Raw genomic sequence first — 17,520 nt, 5'->3', positions numbered from 1 at the left:
CCGGGCCCCAGCGGAATCCCCCCCATTCTGTACAAACGAAACCCGGAATATTGGGCAGCGGCGTTATCCCCACTCTACCAACAAATTATAGAAACCATAATACGTCCTGACTCGTGGAAAGGCTCAATAATAGCTCCAATTCATGAGAAAGGCAACATAAATGAACAAAAAAAGTACAGACTTGTTGCCTTAATCTACAATGAGGCCAAATATTACGCTGGCCTATTACTAGAGGAGCTCACGGAATGGGCGAATGAAAACGCTGTGATTCCCATCACCCAGACAGGATTTCGGAAACAAATGGGAACAAGGACAAACATTCTCACTTTAACACTTCTAATAGACGCTGCCAAACTCGCCAACCTGCCTCTTTACGTTTGTTTCATTGATTTCACTTCAGCTTTCGATAACATCAACAGAAAGCTAATATCGGAGAAGCTGGCCAACAGGAGAATACCATCAACCCTACTAGCACTACTGATGTTATTACATATGGATACGTGGATACAAATTAAGTTGGGATCAGGCTACTGCCTGCCAAGGAAAATACGGACGAACAAGGGCCTCAAATAAGGGTGGGTGCTAGCTCCAACCCTTTTTAACATCTTCATGTCAGATCTCTCGCAGAAGCTAGACAAAAGTAACGCGCATGCCCTGAACTTAGGAGGACTCAACCTCTCGAACTTGATGTATGCAGACAACATTGTGCTTATTAGCCGCACACCGATAGGGCTACAACACCTAATCGACACAACATATAATTATTCGGCAACGAATGGTCTCCGCATCAATCTCTCAAAAGCAAAAGCCATGAGAATAAACGCAAAGATGTCTACACCCAAGTTTTGCTGGCAAATGGGAGGTCTAACACTGGAAACTGTGGAGGAATAGAAATATCTGGGTGTAATTGTCGATAGAAAAGGGACATTTCAACCACAGAAAGAAGCAATACAAAGGAGAGGAACCCCAATAGCGGTCGCACTGAGGAATCTCAAATTGAAAGCTGCTGGTCGCAGCTTTACGCCACTACTACAAGTGATCAAAGCAAAACTAACACCAGCCATCACTTATGGCAGCGAATGCCTCCGAGGGAGAGACACGCAGATATTGGACAACATAACAGCCAGGGCAATTCGAATGATATTCACTCTGCCTAATTATACCTCACAGGCACAAATAAGGCTTGAATTTGGCCTGAGGAATCAAAGAGTAGAAAGAATGGGTGTCTATGCCAAAAGTTGGCATACAATACAGGGAGCTGAAGTCTCAAGCTTGAATCACCATCTCTGGAAGGAGTTAGAAAGGAAAAATAAGTGTGCAGCTGCAAACTATCTAAAGCACTCAATAGAATCCTTGGAACTACAAGAAGCCTGGAAGAGCATTGGATCTCATAATACCTTCAAACGACTAGTAAGTAAATCTGTAAGGATAATTTCTCTAGTAGAGGACAAAGCAACACTAGCTAACAGGTCTCACGGCTGGACCGTCATCTAAAATTATACGAGCAGCACCTGTCAAAGCTACCTAGGAGTCGGTTACACACGGATCACAAAGGAGAAGTTAATACTACTACGGCTGGGGATTCTTCCATCACAATACCACCTTCCCCCGTGGAAACGGCTCCAAGCGATAACAAATTGTCGGTTATGCTGGGACCCAAAAGAGGATATCCTTCACCTAATATGCATTTGCAAAGGACTGGTAAAGGAGCGCAGATATCATTTAAAACTATCACTAAAGAAACTGGGAATAAGAACATGCCGGCAGGCGGTTAAAGCATGCTTTGATGGGAAAAGCATCCAATTAGCAAGTCATCTTGTCAAATTTTTGGAAAAAGCAGAAAAAAATCAGAACGCCAGAAGGGAGGGATCGGACGAAGCAAACCAATTAGGCATTTGAGAACAATCGCCCCATTCGGCAACGTCCAGGAACAACCACCTCAACGTTAAAACCACGTAAGAAATGGCATTCGTCATTAAATAGTACAAGCTGCATGCCCAGACACTCAGGCAGTGCCCATTTTGATTCATTAAAAAAACATAAAACTCTTCATCTCTTACGTAAGTCTGCACATCTCCGTCACTGTGGATTGGTTACAACTTTACAAAATTGCAGACCCACTCGTAACCAGCAATAAGACTCCCTCAAAGGCCCTTCTTTTGACTGTCCCACCCATCTGACGGTGATGCTCAAAATTGCCCCAAGAACCTGCAGTCGTAAACATTTTAATATAGACACTTTGAGCCACATAACAAATTATTTGTATCTTATTTCTAGGAAAGTGCTAAAGATGCTTAATTTTTTTGTTTTTAGAATGCACTTTTTAGCCTTATGAAATTTTGCTCTATGTTTTTAATGACATTTTAACAAATTAATTTATCAAAATGTGTTCTTTAACTTTGTTTATACGTACTACATGTAGCTGATTGCAATGGTTTTAATTAACTGAGCAATAAAGAATTACTTACTTGCTTACGTAGTCTCAAACACATCATGCTCCTCTTAGGCATAAACTTTGCTGCACAAAGTAAACACTTTAGGCATAATTCCCTCATCAACATTATACTAAATGACCCACTTATAGATGGGCACACATGAGGCAATAACCCCATACAAGATGGCCTCAATACCCACAGAAATGCATGTAACAAACATTATTAGTGGGCAAATGTCATATATTCCTCCTTCCCACCTTAGGCAACTGCTGTAACAAACATTATTAGTGGGCACCTGTCCTGTACCCCAATCTTAGGGCACAAATACAGCCGGTCGAGGGGGAGAGCAACACGTGCCACCGAATCTCTCCTCCGCCCATGTGTCACCAGAAAGTGGGAGGGTGCAGCTAACCTGTTCTCTCTTTTGGGGGCATCCATTGTCCTGCGATGCAAATGCAGCTGCCCACGATCGTGCCGCGTAGCTACAAACAGAGCAGAAATGGGGAATGACTTTGGTGCTACAAAGGCACTTTAGCTAATTAATCCCAATGGTCCCTTGGGACTGGGAACCAACAGTGCGCCCCTGGGACAAGGGGGCACTTACCCGGTCTCCTCCAGGACAGTCCCCAAGGTCCGTGAGGCTATGCGCTCCCCCCTGTGACTCCGGCGGTGTCCTTTGGGCAGCTGGACTTCCCTCACAGGGAGACTGGTTGGCCTCTCCTTTGGTGGACTGAAATATCCGTTGTCTCAGGTGGACCCCTCCCGCTCCTGTACACACAGTCTCTCCTCCTCTTGGATCAGGGCCCCGCCCACCGACCTCGTCACCTGGCTTCCTGTCGAGCTGCAACAGCCAACGATGCTCACCTCAGACCTCCTCTACCTCTCCTGAGGTCTGGACAACTCGCGGTCTGTCAGTACTTGTGTCTCACCTTCCTGCAGCTTCAGGAGTCCAGATGCATCTCTGGACTACTCCCGACTCCCTTTTGGTTGGTGTCGGGTCAGGCAGCGCACACCGCACAGACTTCTCCTTAGCTTTGGCAACACACGGAGCTCTCCCTATCCTCATGGGAGCCCTGCCCACAGTCAGACTCTCATTGCCTGACTTCTGGTTTTCCACCTGGTTGCCGGGAAATGCCCGGAGCTTCTGCTGCGCCACCGCACTTGTGACCCTCGGGTCAAAACCCACAGTCCTCTACAGGTGCCTCAGGTACAAATGGATTTCCAGGCATGGCGCTTCCCACACTGTTAGCAGTGCGTAGAGCCACACAAGGGATCCTCCCCTCGGGGAAGTGAAAAGTGCCCAGTATTTCGGCAGTGAAGCACCCACCACCGGCTTGGTGGGAACAATAAAGATAAAGTGCTTGGCTGACGCTAAGTCCCCTAGCACTGCAGGGCTGTATCCCAAGCCCAAAAATCACACAGGCAGAGCTGGGCACAGAAATAACAGGCAGGCCAGCACGTAGGGACCCTAAGCAGGGGGGCAGTCCCTTCAGCCCCTCCCCAGCAGGTTCCAGCTTGGTCGCAGGCGGCAGTTCCTCCTGGCAGTCCGGAAGCCTGCCGACCCCAAGTAAGCACTATGCAGCACCTTTCATGGGGATCCCGGCCCCTATATTTGTACCAGTATTGTTCTTTTTTTTGCCCTGGCACAGGGCCTGGGAACCCAGTTCAAACCAGTTCTGGGGGCACTTAACAAGTGCACAAAATTTCCCATTGACAGTGTAGGTCCTGGCCCCAGACACAACACAGGGGGGCAGAGCCAGCATTGTGTAGTGCAGGCACAGCCCTATACAGGCCCAGGTGAAACTCCTCCCATTACTAAAAATGCAGATCAGCCTATTCAGCCTAGCGCTGACTCACCCAGCCCCTCTGGAGCCACTGCACCTCCCCAGCCCTGTCACTCCAAAGCCAGACATGCAATACACATCAAGCAGGAACAAAGACACATGGCACACAGAAATGGCCACTTCTAAAAGTGGCATTTCTAAAATAGTGGTAATAAATCTGCGAACACCATTACGCAGCATTTAATACCACTATTCCAAACATACCAAACTTGATCACGCTACTCCTCTCTTATCAGGAATTACTACTGAAACACATCAGGGAATTCCCAATTCATTCCTATGAGAGGGCAGCTTCACAGTAGTGATTAACCAAAATGGCTGTTTGTCACTACCAGGACATGCCACACAGTTAAGGCACATGTCCTACCTTTTACCTACAGCGCACCCTGCCCATTGGGCTAGCTAGGGCCTACCTTAGGGGGGACTGATATGTAGTAAGAGGGAAGTCACAGACGTGGCACCCACTTTGTACCACGTCACAGTGGCAGTAAACTGCGCACGTAGACCCTGCAATGGCAGAGGCCTGAGACAGGTTTGAAAGACTACTTTTGTGGGTGGCGCAAGCAGCGCTGCAAGCCCACCAGTAGCATTTAATTTACTGGCCTCGGGTATATGAGATACCACTTTACAGGGGACTGATAGGTAAATTAAATACGCCAAACCGGTGCAGACCAGTTTTACCATAGAAAGCACATGCACTTTACTCTTGACAGCAGTGATAAAGTGCCCAGAGTCCTAAAACCACCAACACCAGGTCAGAAAAAAATGCTAGGAGGAAGGCAAAAAGTTCAGGGATGACCCTGCAAAAAGGGCCAAGTCCAACAACAGGTAAACATGCCCATATATATGTACATACACATGGTTATATCCGTCCGAATTAAACTGTAATAATAACTGGGATCCAATTTATATCACTGTGGACCTACTTAACCTATTCTGAATTCCCTTTCTTTCTCATTGACTAACCAGACATGCATTGATTTACGCTGAGTTTTTGACAATTTATCAAGACTACATTCATCGTACAAACAGGGATCTCTCCTTTGTGGAGGTATCACGATGACATGAGCGGACCCCACCAGAAGCCGTCTTTGAGTGGAGACTTGGTTTCAACTCCTCCAATGCTATAATTTATCAATCTTAGCATTTGAGGTTAATCCCACGTTTGAGGATTTTACCTGGCAGAATATCAACATAACGCTGAGAGGTCTCGCACGGGTGCCTTTCCTTCCTAGAGTGGAGATGTATTTTTAAACCCATTTGGAGTTTCCCTTCCCAACGTGCGTGACCAGCGCAAACTATTGTTAGAGACGCTCCTAGATTGCCACAATTTTTCCAAGTAGTTATGCTATCCCACATAAGAGGTTTCTGCTTGGTAGGTTGTCAAGACAACGCTGTCAGGCCATGGGTTAAAGTAGCTCGGCAATCCTCCAAAATGTTGTATATGATTGTGTTTTTGATACAGATCTGTTAGAAGCAGGCGTGCTTCTGATACTTCAATTTTATTGAATATGCGATTGAATTGTTAAGACATGAAGCATTCCAGGTAGGATCTGGGCTTCATTCGTTTTTTGAATTTCATTTCATAGGACCTTCTCATATATATTAACCACTAAAAGGTCCTTATAATTTGTGGCAGGAGGAAGATTTCTTCACCTCCAACATTTTTGAAGTTACGGATAGCCCAATAGGCTCCGGATCCTATAAAATCCTGCAATTGACTGTGCAGGTTACAAGCCGTTAACAGAATTGAGCTTCATTAGTCTCTTTAGAAGGTGAGCTTTTAATCATGACTTCACTTTACTCTTACATTTTACGCACACATTGAATTCTAAAATATATCAATTTTTCTTCTACAACAGGCTTTACACACCTGTCCTATTGTCCTGATGAAGACCCTACAGTGCTGTCATTGATACACACATATTTTTAGGGGTCGAAACGTCGATGTTCATAATTAAGCGTTGGTGCCCAACGAGACCCATACAGTAAAGGAGGTCTGGCTAGGGTTTTTGTTACTGTTAATACAACGCTATTGAATGAAAAATGTATGTTCCATGTACTGTTTTCTTTGTAAAGTTTGTATTGTTGATATGTGTACAATCACAGTCTATCCTTTTTTATGTCACTATAGTAGATAATCACTTATGTTTGATGTGTAGGTTTGATACGTGTCCTGTTATGTCATTATCTAAAATTTCATGATTTTTTCAAATACATTAATGTTTTTCAAGTTGATTGTCTTTTGGTGTACAATATCAGTGGTGTGCGTTAATACATCATTGTTGATAGTCCCACTTTTAGAAAGTAGGCATTTTCTTGTATAACCATCCTGTGTGCCTCTAACTGTTTGTGTATTGACTGTCTGGTTTTGGAGTGACAGGAGCTGGGGGGTGTGCATCCTCTTGACAGTCCCAAGGGGGGGAGGTGAAGTGTGTCCTGCCTTTCCTGGGTGACTCATAGATGGGCTGCATAGACCTGGCCTGCATTTAGAGTAGCAGGAGGAGTTCCACCAGCACCTGTATAGGCTGCGTCTCCTTTACACAATGCTGTTTCCACCTCCTGTTGTGAAACTGCGTCAGAGAGAGCAAAACTGCCTTGGACTGGGCTCAGAGACCTTTGCTACAAAGAGAACAAAGAGAAAATGGGTGTTGGACCTAAACCCCAGAGCATTCGATCACTTCTGGACTCAAGAAGAACCTCTGCCAAGGAAAAGCGCTGGAGGGCTGTAAGGAGGAGTACTGCCCCTTTGCTGTGTGTGCTTTGCTGGGTTGGCCTGCAGTTGCTGCTTCTGCCAAGGAGAGGACATAGACTGGAATTTTTCTGTGAACCACCTTGAAGAAGAATCTCCAAGGGCCTGTGTGTGCTTGCGTACTGTCCTAAAGACTCAGGGCCACAAAGACTTCACCTTCTCCCACTGAGCAGCACCTGGACTCCTCTGTGGATGCCAACTCCAGTACCTGAGAATTGTGTGGTTGGTGCTGCAAAGCAAGAATAACAACTCAGACGCCGTCAGTGCTGCCGCTAGTGACACCGCAACCTGCACGGAGGCCGGGGGCCCCGTTCGCGAAATACACAATGCACTGCCCCGCAGCTCCGATGCCTGCAGTTATCGGCCTTTCCGACGCCAGCGCTCACACAGACGCCATCATCGCCAGCGCCAGCATCATGTTATCATGGAGCTGATAACCACTGAGGGTGAATTCACAAACTCTTCGACGTCGCATCTCCTCACTGGAACCGACGCCTCACCGCCAACGCTGCCTAACTTACCCTGTCCTGGATTCGACACCTCGCCTTCTCATGGATTCGACGCCTCACCTCCCCAGTGGCAGAACGAAACCAGTTTGCCTCTGCACCGTCGCATAACATCCACAATGCGGTGCATCATTTGTTGACTTTGTTTGCAAGGTGCTGCTATTTCGGGGTCCGTGTGACTCCGTGGCTGACCCGCACACTTCGTGGTCGGCGCCGTACTTTGGATTTGTGCCTGTCACAACGTCATAATAGTCCCAGATGGAGCTATTTTCTTTCTACAGTTCTATTTTTGAAGTAACCATTTTAAAAGTGCTATCTTGATATATGTATGTTGGATTTTTGTTGTTTTTATCTTGCTTGGTTTAGATAAAGATACTTTATTTTTCTTAACTGGTGTGTTGTCCATTTGTGGTGTGTTCCTATGTGTTTGGGTACTATTACTTTACACATTGCCTCTGGTTAAGCCTGTCTGTTCGAGCCAAGCTACTAAGGGGGTGAGCAGGGGTTAGCAGAAGTGTGTAACTCTCTTACTCAGACTAGAAGTATGGGTCCCTTCTTGGGCAAAGGTGCATACCTCTGTGAATTAGAGGCCCTCATTTCTAACAGATATGAACTTGCCAACAAATGCCATTTACAGACATGTAACTGTGAATAGATAATACAACTTTATTGAAAGGCATAGCATTATTATTTCACATGCGCTTTCTATGTAAAAATTGATAGGCTAGCTCCCATGCTCGACTTCTCGTGATCCCCTATTTTTCAGTAGACAACGAAGTTCACTTTGATAGCTCTGATGCTGGGTAGTGGCTGAATTATCAAAGAATGCACAGGTGCTACTAACTGGATTACGCTTGAAAAGTAAAACCATGTCTACAGAGAAAGAACGTGTGTCAGCACTCTGCCAGTCGCACAACTCAACCCAAGGACACTGATGTCTAGGTCAAAATGGTTGATCAAAGGATGTTAACACCTAGCAAAAGCACACACCGTCCAGTGCACGGTGTAAACTGGTGAACAGAGGCCCTTCTGGGGCCCAGGGTGCATGGGCTTACATTGGAGGGAGCTGCTATACCAACGAGACACACACTAGTGTTCACACACCGGACTGACATCCCCCTTTTATTAATCTATTCAGCTTTGCCCGGACAAACAATTGCGTGTTGATATCACTACCTTTGACTATGGGTCGAGTGAGTCACTACATCATATCCAACTTTAGATTTGCTGCGAGCCTCTCAGCTGGGCTCATGCAAAATCATGAAGTCTTTGACTAGGTGCTGCTTTTGACCTGAGTCCATACCAGTGACCAGCTTGCCGTTTGACGCTGGTGTTTCCTGCCGGCTCAACACATTGGGGCCAGGCCCCTCCAGGAGATTGAATCATTGTCTGGAGCAGTCACAGGTGAGCTGGTAGGACTTTTGGCTGGAGTGACGCAGCTGTCAGATGGTTCCTGTATCGCCAGGTCAGCCTCGTCCAGACTCTTGTCATTCCCAATTTCATCAGGGCTTAGGTTCCGAGCCAGCCTGGACCACAATATGTTCCTGGTTGTGGTGTCTTGGCCTCGGCAAGCCGTGATCATCATACCTTTCACGCTGTCACTGTCCAAGAATCTCTTTCATAGAGAGTCCAAAAACCTCCACCCTGGATGGCAGTCTCTTATCAACACCTGATCCCCTACTCTGTTGTCGCTGAGCGGCTCTCTTGGCCTGGCTGGCTCTCTTATTGGTTTGCCTTCTCCTCCTTTGCACTTTTTCCTCCCGAAGAGGTGCCAGTTGCCAGCCTGGCTCAGATGGGATGCTATCCCGGACTGTTGCTGAAACATGAGGTGCATGGGTGTACACTTTGTTGTGCAATGCAGTGTATTGCAATAGGCACGCAGAAACTTGTTAAGGTCCCACTCATAGTCCTGATTTTGGTCTACTGCGGCTCTGAGTGCTCTATTTAGTGCTGTCATTGTGGAAGAGGTGTGGTGCAGCATCCAGGGTGCCTGACTCCGGACCACAGGGTTCACGGTTCAATCCCCGGTGGCAGGTTAGCCCAGCACCATGTGACTCTGGGCAATAGCTCGCTTAATCTTCCCAATGGCCCCCAGCGCCGGGACACCACTTCAGAGGTAGCTATGCGCTTTATAAATACTGGTATTTCATTTTGGTATTACATTATCCTCTCAGCTGTGCCATTGGCCTGGAGCCACTGCAGCATTATTTTCCTGTGCTTGATGCCGAACGTTGAGAGCTGCTGGGCAAAGTCTGTTCCCCAGAATGGTGGACCATTGTCAGTTTTGATGACTGACGGAATGCCAAACGCTGCAAAAGGATTTCCTAGCAAGCGTTTGACATAGGTGAATGCAGTAGATAGTACCAACTCTACTATGGGGATTTGGATCGGTCATCCACTAGCACCAGGGTTTGTCTCCCATCTTGGAAACTGCCAAAGTTTATACTGATTCCTTCCCAGGTGTGTTTGAGTGCATCCTCGGTTATTACTGGTGCAGGGGCCACAGGATTCAGTTGGAGCTGGCATGTGGGACATGTTTAGATCACTCCATCCAGTTTCTGGTCCATACTAGGGAATCATACTTTACTTCGAATTCTGGCCTTTGTCATCTCAGCACCTTGATGTCCCTCGTGAGCCACAGTCACTACATGGTTTTCGAGCTCTCCTGGGATGGTGCAATCCCCTCTCATGAGGGTCCTGCCAGCCAAGGAGCTGATCTCATCTCATACACTTCATATGTCTGTGAGGCTATGCTATTTCGTCAGTGCCACTGGTTTTCATCTTTCAGGAATAGACACCAGGCATTGTTGGTTGATGGCGTCTTCCTCCGTTTGCAGTCCATTGTCCTTGGCTTTCGCTTACCTGATGTCCTCCTCAGTGAGAGCCTTGGGGCATGCAGCTTTAGTCACCAGGCATGCAAACTCTTCCATGCCTTCACCATCATCGTCTCTTGCCTCAGATGTTTTGGCCACTGTATGTTTTGAAAGAAAGTCTGCTGGATTCCTGGCTCCCAGCTGGTATATAACTGTGAATTGATAACGATAAGCCGGAAGCTGCACCTCCCACCATTTAATTCATAGGGGTTGGCAGGGAGCTGTCCCCACAAAGATGCTCATGAACGGTTTGTGGTCCGTGATTACTTTGAATTAACGGGTGCACAGTCAAAATATCGAGTCAATGATGTCGACATGCAGTAATATCGACACGTAAATATCGCAGATAAGAAATTTCGATTGTAATAATATCGATGTATTAAATATCGTTTTTTGATTAGTGTATGTAATATCGATGTAGGTAATGTCGATGTACAAAATATCGACAAGTAAAAATATCGTAGTTTTAAGTATTGTACATTGTAATTGTTTATATTTTATGTATGTTTATTTTCTAAGAAAGATTTAAGAAATTTTAAATTGTAGAAATATTTTAGGAGCGGGATGTAGGGTTTATAGGGGATAAGGGTGGGGAGTGTTTTATAAAGTATATATATATATTTTTAATTTATAGAAATAGGAAATTAAAATATATAATGTAGGAATACATTTTATAATTTTAGGAGCGGGATGTTGGGTTTATAGGGGATAAAGGTGGGGAGTGTTTAAAAAATATATAATAAAAAAAAAATAGAATTACGAAATTTAAATTTAGAATGTAGAAAAAAAATTCAAAATTTTAGTAGCGGGATGTTGGGTTTATAGGGAATAAGGGTGGGGAGTGTTTTAAAAATATATAATAAAAAAAAATAGAATTACGAAATGTAACTTTAGAATGTAGAAATAGATTTTTAAATGTTAGGAGCGTGATGTTGGGTTTATAGGGGATAAGGGTGGGGAGTGTTTGAAAAATATATAATAAAAAAAAATAGAATTACGAATTTTAAATTTAGAATGTAGAAATAAAATTTAAAATTTTAGGAGCGGGATGTTGGGTTTATAGGGGATAAGGATGGGGAGTGTTTTAAAAATAAATAATTATTAAATAAAAATTTTGAATTACGAAATTAAAATTTCGTATTTAGAAATAAATTTAACATTTTTTTGACTGTGATGTTGGGTTTATTGGGGATAAGGGTGGGGATTATTTTAAAATTTTAAAAATACATTTAAAAAACTTATTGGAAATAGGAAATTGAAAATTGAAATTTATAAATTAATTTCAAATTTTAGGATTGGGATTTTGGGTTTATAGGGGATAAGGGTGGTGAGTGTTTTAAATATATAATTATTTTTTAAAAGTTAAATTGAAATATGATTTTTATAATTAGGAATTAGAAACTATTAGTAATTTTTAGGAGTGGGATGTTAGTTTATAGGGGATGAAGGTGGGGAATTTTTCAAAAATTGTGAGTTGATAGATTTTAAAATATATATTATTTTAAAAATATTAGAATTATTTAAAAGTAGGGTGTTTCGTTTATAGTGGGTGTTTGCATTTTTAGAAAAGAATAATGTAAATTTATTTAAATATTTGATTTTGAAATACATTTTTAACATTTTAAAAACTTATTATTATTTTTAATTTAATTGAGATTAGTATGTTAATGTTTATTTGATTTGGAATAGTACATTTATTAGGTTCAGTGTCCACCAAATACCCCAATTAAATGTAGACTAGAGTGGGAATAGTAAATTAATTAGGTTTATTATCCAGCACCTTCCTCAATTAAATGTAGACTGGAGTGGGAATAGTAAATTAATTAGGTTTATTATCCAGCACCTACCCCAATTAAATGTAGACTGGAGTGGGAATAGTAAATTAATCAGGTTCAGTGTCCAGCACATACCCCAATTAAATGTAGACTGGAGTGGGAATAGTAAATTAATTAGGTTCAGAGTCCAGCACCTATCCCAATGAAATGTAGACTGGAGTGGGAATAGTAAATTAATTAGGTTCAGTGTCCAGCACCTACCCCAATTAAATGTAGACTGGAGTGGGAATAGTAAATTAATTAGGTTCAGTGTCCAGCACCTACCCCAATTACATGTAGACTGAAGTGGGAATAGTAAATTAAATAGGTTTATTATCCAGCACCTACCTAAATTAAATGTAGACTGGAGTGGGAATAGTAATGTAATTAGGTTTATTATCCAGCACCTACCCCAATTAAATGTAGACTGGAGTGGGAATAGTAAATTAATTACGTTTATTATCCAGCACCTACCTCAATTAAATGTAGACTGGAGTGGGATTAGTGAATTAATTACGTTTATTATCCAGCACCTACCACAATTAAATGTAGACTGGAGTGGGAATAGTAAATTAATTAGGTTCAGTGTCCAGCACCTACCCCAATTAAATGTAGACTGGAATGGGAATAGTAAATTAATTAGGTTTATTATCCAGCACCTACCCCAATTAAATGTAGACTGGAGTGGGAATAGTAAATTCAATAGGTTTATTATCCAGCACCTACCCCAATTAAATGTAGACTGGAGTGGGGATAGTAAATTAATTAGGTTTATTATCCAGCACCTACCTCAATTAAATGTAGACTGGAGTGGGAATAGTAAATAATTAGGTTTATTATCCAACACCTAACCTAATTAAATGTAGATTGGAGTGGGAATAGTAAATTAATTAGGTTCAGTGTCCAGCACATACTCCTGAATGCAGACTGGAGTGGGAATAGTAAATTAGTTAGGTTTATTATCCAGCACCTACCTCAATTAAATGTAGACTGGAGTGGGAATAGTAAATTAAATAAAGGAAAAGTGTTTGTTAATATTCTAGAGATATTTTGGTTTGTTTTTAGTTTAAGAAGTTTTAAATTTTAGATTAGGGTTTTGGCAATCATTCTTTTCTGTTGTAAATATTGGTAGATTTGAGCAGTTTGTCGGGATAGTTTGGGTTTTAATTGTAAGACAGATTGCTCCATTCTTAGTTCTTGAAAGCTGTGTTCTTTTTGGATTGCTATTAGGAGTTTGTGTAGGGTAGGAGTAGTTCGGCCTGTTGAAGATAGGAAGGCATTATGCCAACCCTCAACTGCGTTGTTAGTTTTTGCTTCTTGGTTTAGGGTTGATAGATATACATTCCACCAAGGGATTTGAAACTTTGGTTGTCGTCTATGGCCTGATCTGTGTAGTCTCCCCATCCAGGTGTCCTCAAAATAGTCTAAAAGGGGAGCTAGTTTTTGTTAATTTTTGGTGTAGAATGGACTTTCTATTAGTATGTTGTAGTGCTCAGCTACGTCTGTGACTGGAACGTATGCTAAGACTATTAAGTGTTTTATTTCCGTTTCTTTCACGAGTTCTATGGCGGACATATTTTGTGACTAGCGCTCCCTGCAGGCTACATTGGTAGCAAGCACTCGCATGTGTGAACACCAGGCCAAAGGGTTTTGTGTTTTTCCCTAATAAAAAGGTTTTCAAATGGTTCTAAGTACAGGATTTAAAATGTCTATTTTCTTGGGGAATAAAATAATGTGCATAGGAGTATAACACAGATGATGCTCAAAATGGTGGTGTTTCCGCACACATTCTCAGCTGATTTTGCTGATGCATTGCCTCCACGCCATACGCTCAGTGTACATAGGTGCTTGCCTTTGTCAGGGACAGGTGGCTGGAAGGGCGTCCCTGCGTAATGAACCACTCAGGCTCACCGTCACAGGTAGTGACGTGGGCACGCAACTGCTGGGCCACATGCGGCTGAACAGATAAATAATAGGAAGGCAGGACCGTTTGTGGTCAGTCCAGGAGTATGACAGCGACATCTGTTGGAGGCTGCGTTGCACCGCAAGAGAAATAAATAAAGCAATCAAAAGTGTAGAAGGAACTCAAACACGTGCAGCGGTGAGCCCCGGGGACAGGTCAAGTGCCATTCACATGAGGAGGCTTCGAATCAATGAGAACAGTCAGTAAAGTGAAAGAAAAACCTGAAAAACGCTACATAGCATTTACAAGTGCTTGTGAAGACATAAGATACATGCCTATAAGTGCCACCAGCTACAGTGAAGGCAATCAATATGGGCTAGCCACCACTCGACACCGCAACACGCATTACCCTCACATAGGGGGGAGAAGGATCCGGCAGCATGGGGGAGAATGAACAGGACAGAGAAGCCCGAGAGGCACATCCTCATTGGTTTCCTTTAAAAAAATAAATGATTATTTTGTCTAAAATATATATCATTTTTCTTAAATATATAGACAAAATAATTATATAACTAAACACCAACAATCAAAAATAACACTTTTACCCACCCCAATAAAATATATTTAAAATAACTTACCTTTACCAAACATGTAAATCGACAATCCAACTTCTCCAAAACAATCAAGATAGTTATAAATCCATGGAAAAAAAAATAAGACCCAACAAAAAAATTTCCTAGCTAACGTAACGGAAAGTTTCAATTCTATTAAGGACTAGGAGGCGAGGATCATCCCTCCAGAGACTTGCTGAACTCGACCCACCCGTAATCTTCGTACTTCGGCAAGTAGCGACTTAGCTTGGTTTCAATGGGTTATGCTGCTGTATTGAGTGTCTATGTCAGGACGGAGGAGAGGATTATGCAGGTTTAAAGCCTATCCACCACCAGTTCTGCCGCGCCATAGATGGGTTTGAAGTAAAACTTCTTGAACGTGGACTCAGAGGACCAATCCGCCGCTGCCATAATATCCTCCAGTCGACCCCCCACCTGCACGGCGTTAGAGGCCATTACTCCTCTCGTGGAGTGAGCTCCAAATCTGGTGACATCCACCCCTACCTCAGTCATGATCCAACGGACCCACATGGCGATGGATGGAGCGGAAACCGCCTTAAAAGGTTTCTGCAGAGCAATAAGGAGCTGACGCTCTCCAGGAGGGCTGTCATGTCCTCATACGTCTTGAGGCATCGCACCACACACAGCTTGGGTTGGTCTGGAAACGTAGGGTATGATACCGACCTGATATTAGTCTTGGTCCTCCTAGCAACCGTGAAAGTGACTCCTTCCCGAGTGAACATCCGTGCCGTGATATCCAGTGCCCTCACTTCCGAGATGCGTTTGCACGAAACCAGACACAGCAGGATCGCCAGCTTAGCCGACAATTCTATTCTGGTAAGATACTGATTATCCCGCCAGGAGTAGAGGAAACGCAGCACGATGTTGACGTCCAGAGGTATTCATACCTGGGTTCCGGGGGCTTAGGAAGTCTGGCACCTCTCATAAGTTTGCAGACCCAAGGGTGCTCCCCCGCCGGCTTACCATCAATGTGGGCATGTCCCGCTGAAATGAAGGACCTGAAAGAATTAATAGACCGATAGGCTAACCCAGACTGAGCCAATTCGGCCAGAAAATTCAAGATGTGACTAACGTCTGCCCCCACGGGATCGGCGTGTCTTCCCATACACCAACAACGCCACCGTTGCCAAGCCGAGCGGTACCTCTTGACAGTTCCTGGAGCCCAGGCTCTACGGATGAGGTTCTCAGTGTCCGCCGAAAGGCGTCTGTCCTGCCAGCGTCCCCTGAAATCCTCCATGCCATGAGGTGCAAGGTCCCCTGAAGCACAAGTGGGTGAGGCTCCCCCAGAGGGCCCGAGAGCAACGAAGGGAACAAGGACAGTCGAATCGGACAGTCCCATGACAGTTCCAACAGAGGGGGAAACCACGCCTGGGCCCGCCAGAAGGTGTTCACCAGGATCAGGGACGCTTGTTGTTGGCGAACTTGCGCCGCTACTCGTGGAATCATGAGAAAAGGGGGAAATGCGTAAGCCTGCTCCAGTGTCCAGTCCTGCAAGAACGCATCGACCGCAGACGCCTCCGGGTCCGGTCTCCAGCTCACGAACCTCGGGAGTTGCCAGTTGAGCCGTGATGTGAACAGATCCACAGAGGACGGCCCCCACCTGTCCATCAAAGCCTGGAAGACCGACTGTTGCAGTCGCCAGTCGCTGAAGTCGTGGAAGTTCCTGGAATGCCAGTCTGCAATCGAGTTCTGTGTGCCCGGAAGATACTCCGCCGACACCGATATTCGCTTCTCCAGGCAATAATGCCAGAAGTCCTTCGCCAGGTCTGCCAAGGCCCGAGACCGAGGCCCGCCCAGGCGATTGATATATTGCACCGCTGACACATTGTTCATGCGTAGCAGGATGCAGCACGACACCTGGATCTGAGTCAGGGACCTCACTGCAAAGGAGCCCGCCAGGAGTTCCAGGCAATTGATGTGAAGCTCCTCCGACGACCAGCGGCCCCCCATCATTATGTCGCCACAGCGCGCTCCCCAGCCTGACCTGCTGGCATCCGATTCGATGATCAGGTCCGGTCTGGATCCGAAGATCGCTCTCCCGTTCCACGCACTCATGTGCTCGATCCACCAAAGCAGTTCCGTTCTCGTCTCCTCCGTGAGGGAGATGAGTTCGGAGTACGTGAGCCCCTTCCTGAGGTGTTGCGCCTTCAGCCGCTGTAGGGCCCTGTAGTGCAGTGGGCCCGGAAAAATCGCTTGAATCGAGGATGAAAGGAGACCCACGATTCGAGCCAGCTGTCGAAGGGAGATTCTGTCCTTCCGAAGGACCTGGGAGAGCTCCTTGCAAATTTTGTTCACCTTCTGTTGAGGAAGGCTGAGGGAGGCCGACTCCGAATCTATGAGGAACCCCAGAAATGTGATCTGCGTCGTCGGATGGAGTTCGGACTTCTGGGCATTCACCACAAACCCCAGCTCCTGGAGCAGAGCAATAGTCATGCTCAAGTTGGAACGGAGCCGGTCTGGCGATTGATCCAGAATCAGTATATCGTCGAGATATATGATCAATCGTATGCCCCTCTCGCGTAGTGTTTCCACCACCGGCCGCAGGAGCTTCGTAAAGCACCATGGGGCCGAAGAGAGGCCGAAGGGCAGTGCTTGAAACTCGAAAACAGCTCTGTCCCATAGGAATTGGAGAAAACGCCGGTGAGGCGGGAAGATGGGAATCGTGAGGTAAGCGTCCTTCAAATCCAGGCGAAACATCCAATCTCCCTCTGAGGAGAATATCGCGCAGGAGATGGATCCCCTCCATTTTGAAATGGCGGTA

The 17,520-nt window shown here is 44.9% G+C and overlaps 1 protein-coding gene across 1 annotated transcript in view; it reads left to right on the top strand.

Moving 5' to 3' along the window:
• LOC147728081 (alcohol dehydrogenase 1-like) overlaps positions 1 to 15,781 on the top strand; it is a 166,187-nt gene extending 150,406 nt beyond the window's left edge. The window contains exon 9 of the mRNA XM_086963728.1: positions 15,448 to 15,781. Within this exon, the coding sequence (XP_086819854.1) occupies positions 15,448 to 15,781 (334 nt within the window). The remainder of the gene's footprint in view (positions 1 to 15,447) is intronic.
• The last annotated feature ends 1,739 nt before the right edge of the window (positions 15,782 to 17,520 follow it).

The sequence above is a fragment of the Lissotriton vulgaris genome, chromosome 3_1 (assembly GCF_964263255.1).
Source record: "Lissotriton vulgaris chromosome 3_1, aLisVul1.2, whole genome shotgun sequence".
NCBI classification, from domain to species: Eukaryota; Metazoa; Chordata; class Amphibia; order Caudata; family Salamandridae; genus Lissotriton; species Lissotriton vulgaris.
The sequence above is the reverse complement of the archived record's forward strand: the minus strand, read 5'-3'. Positions and strand labels throughout refer to the sequence as shown.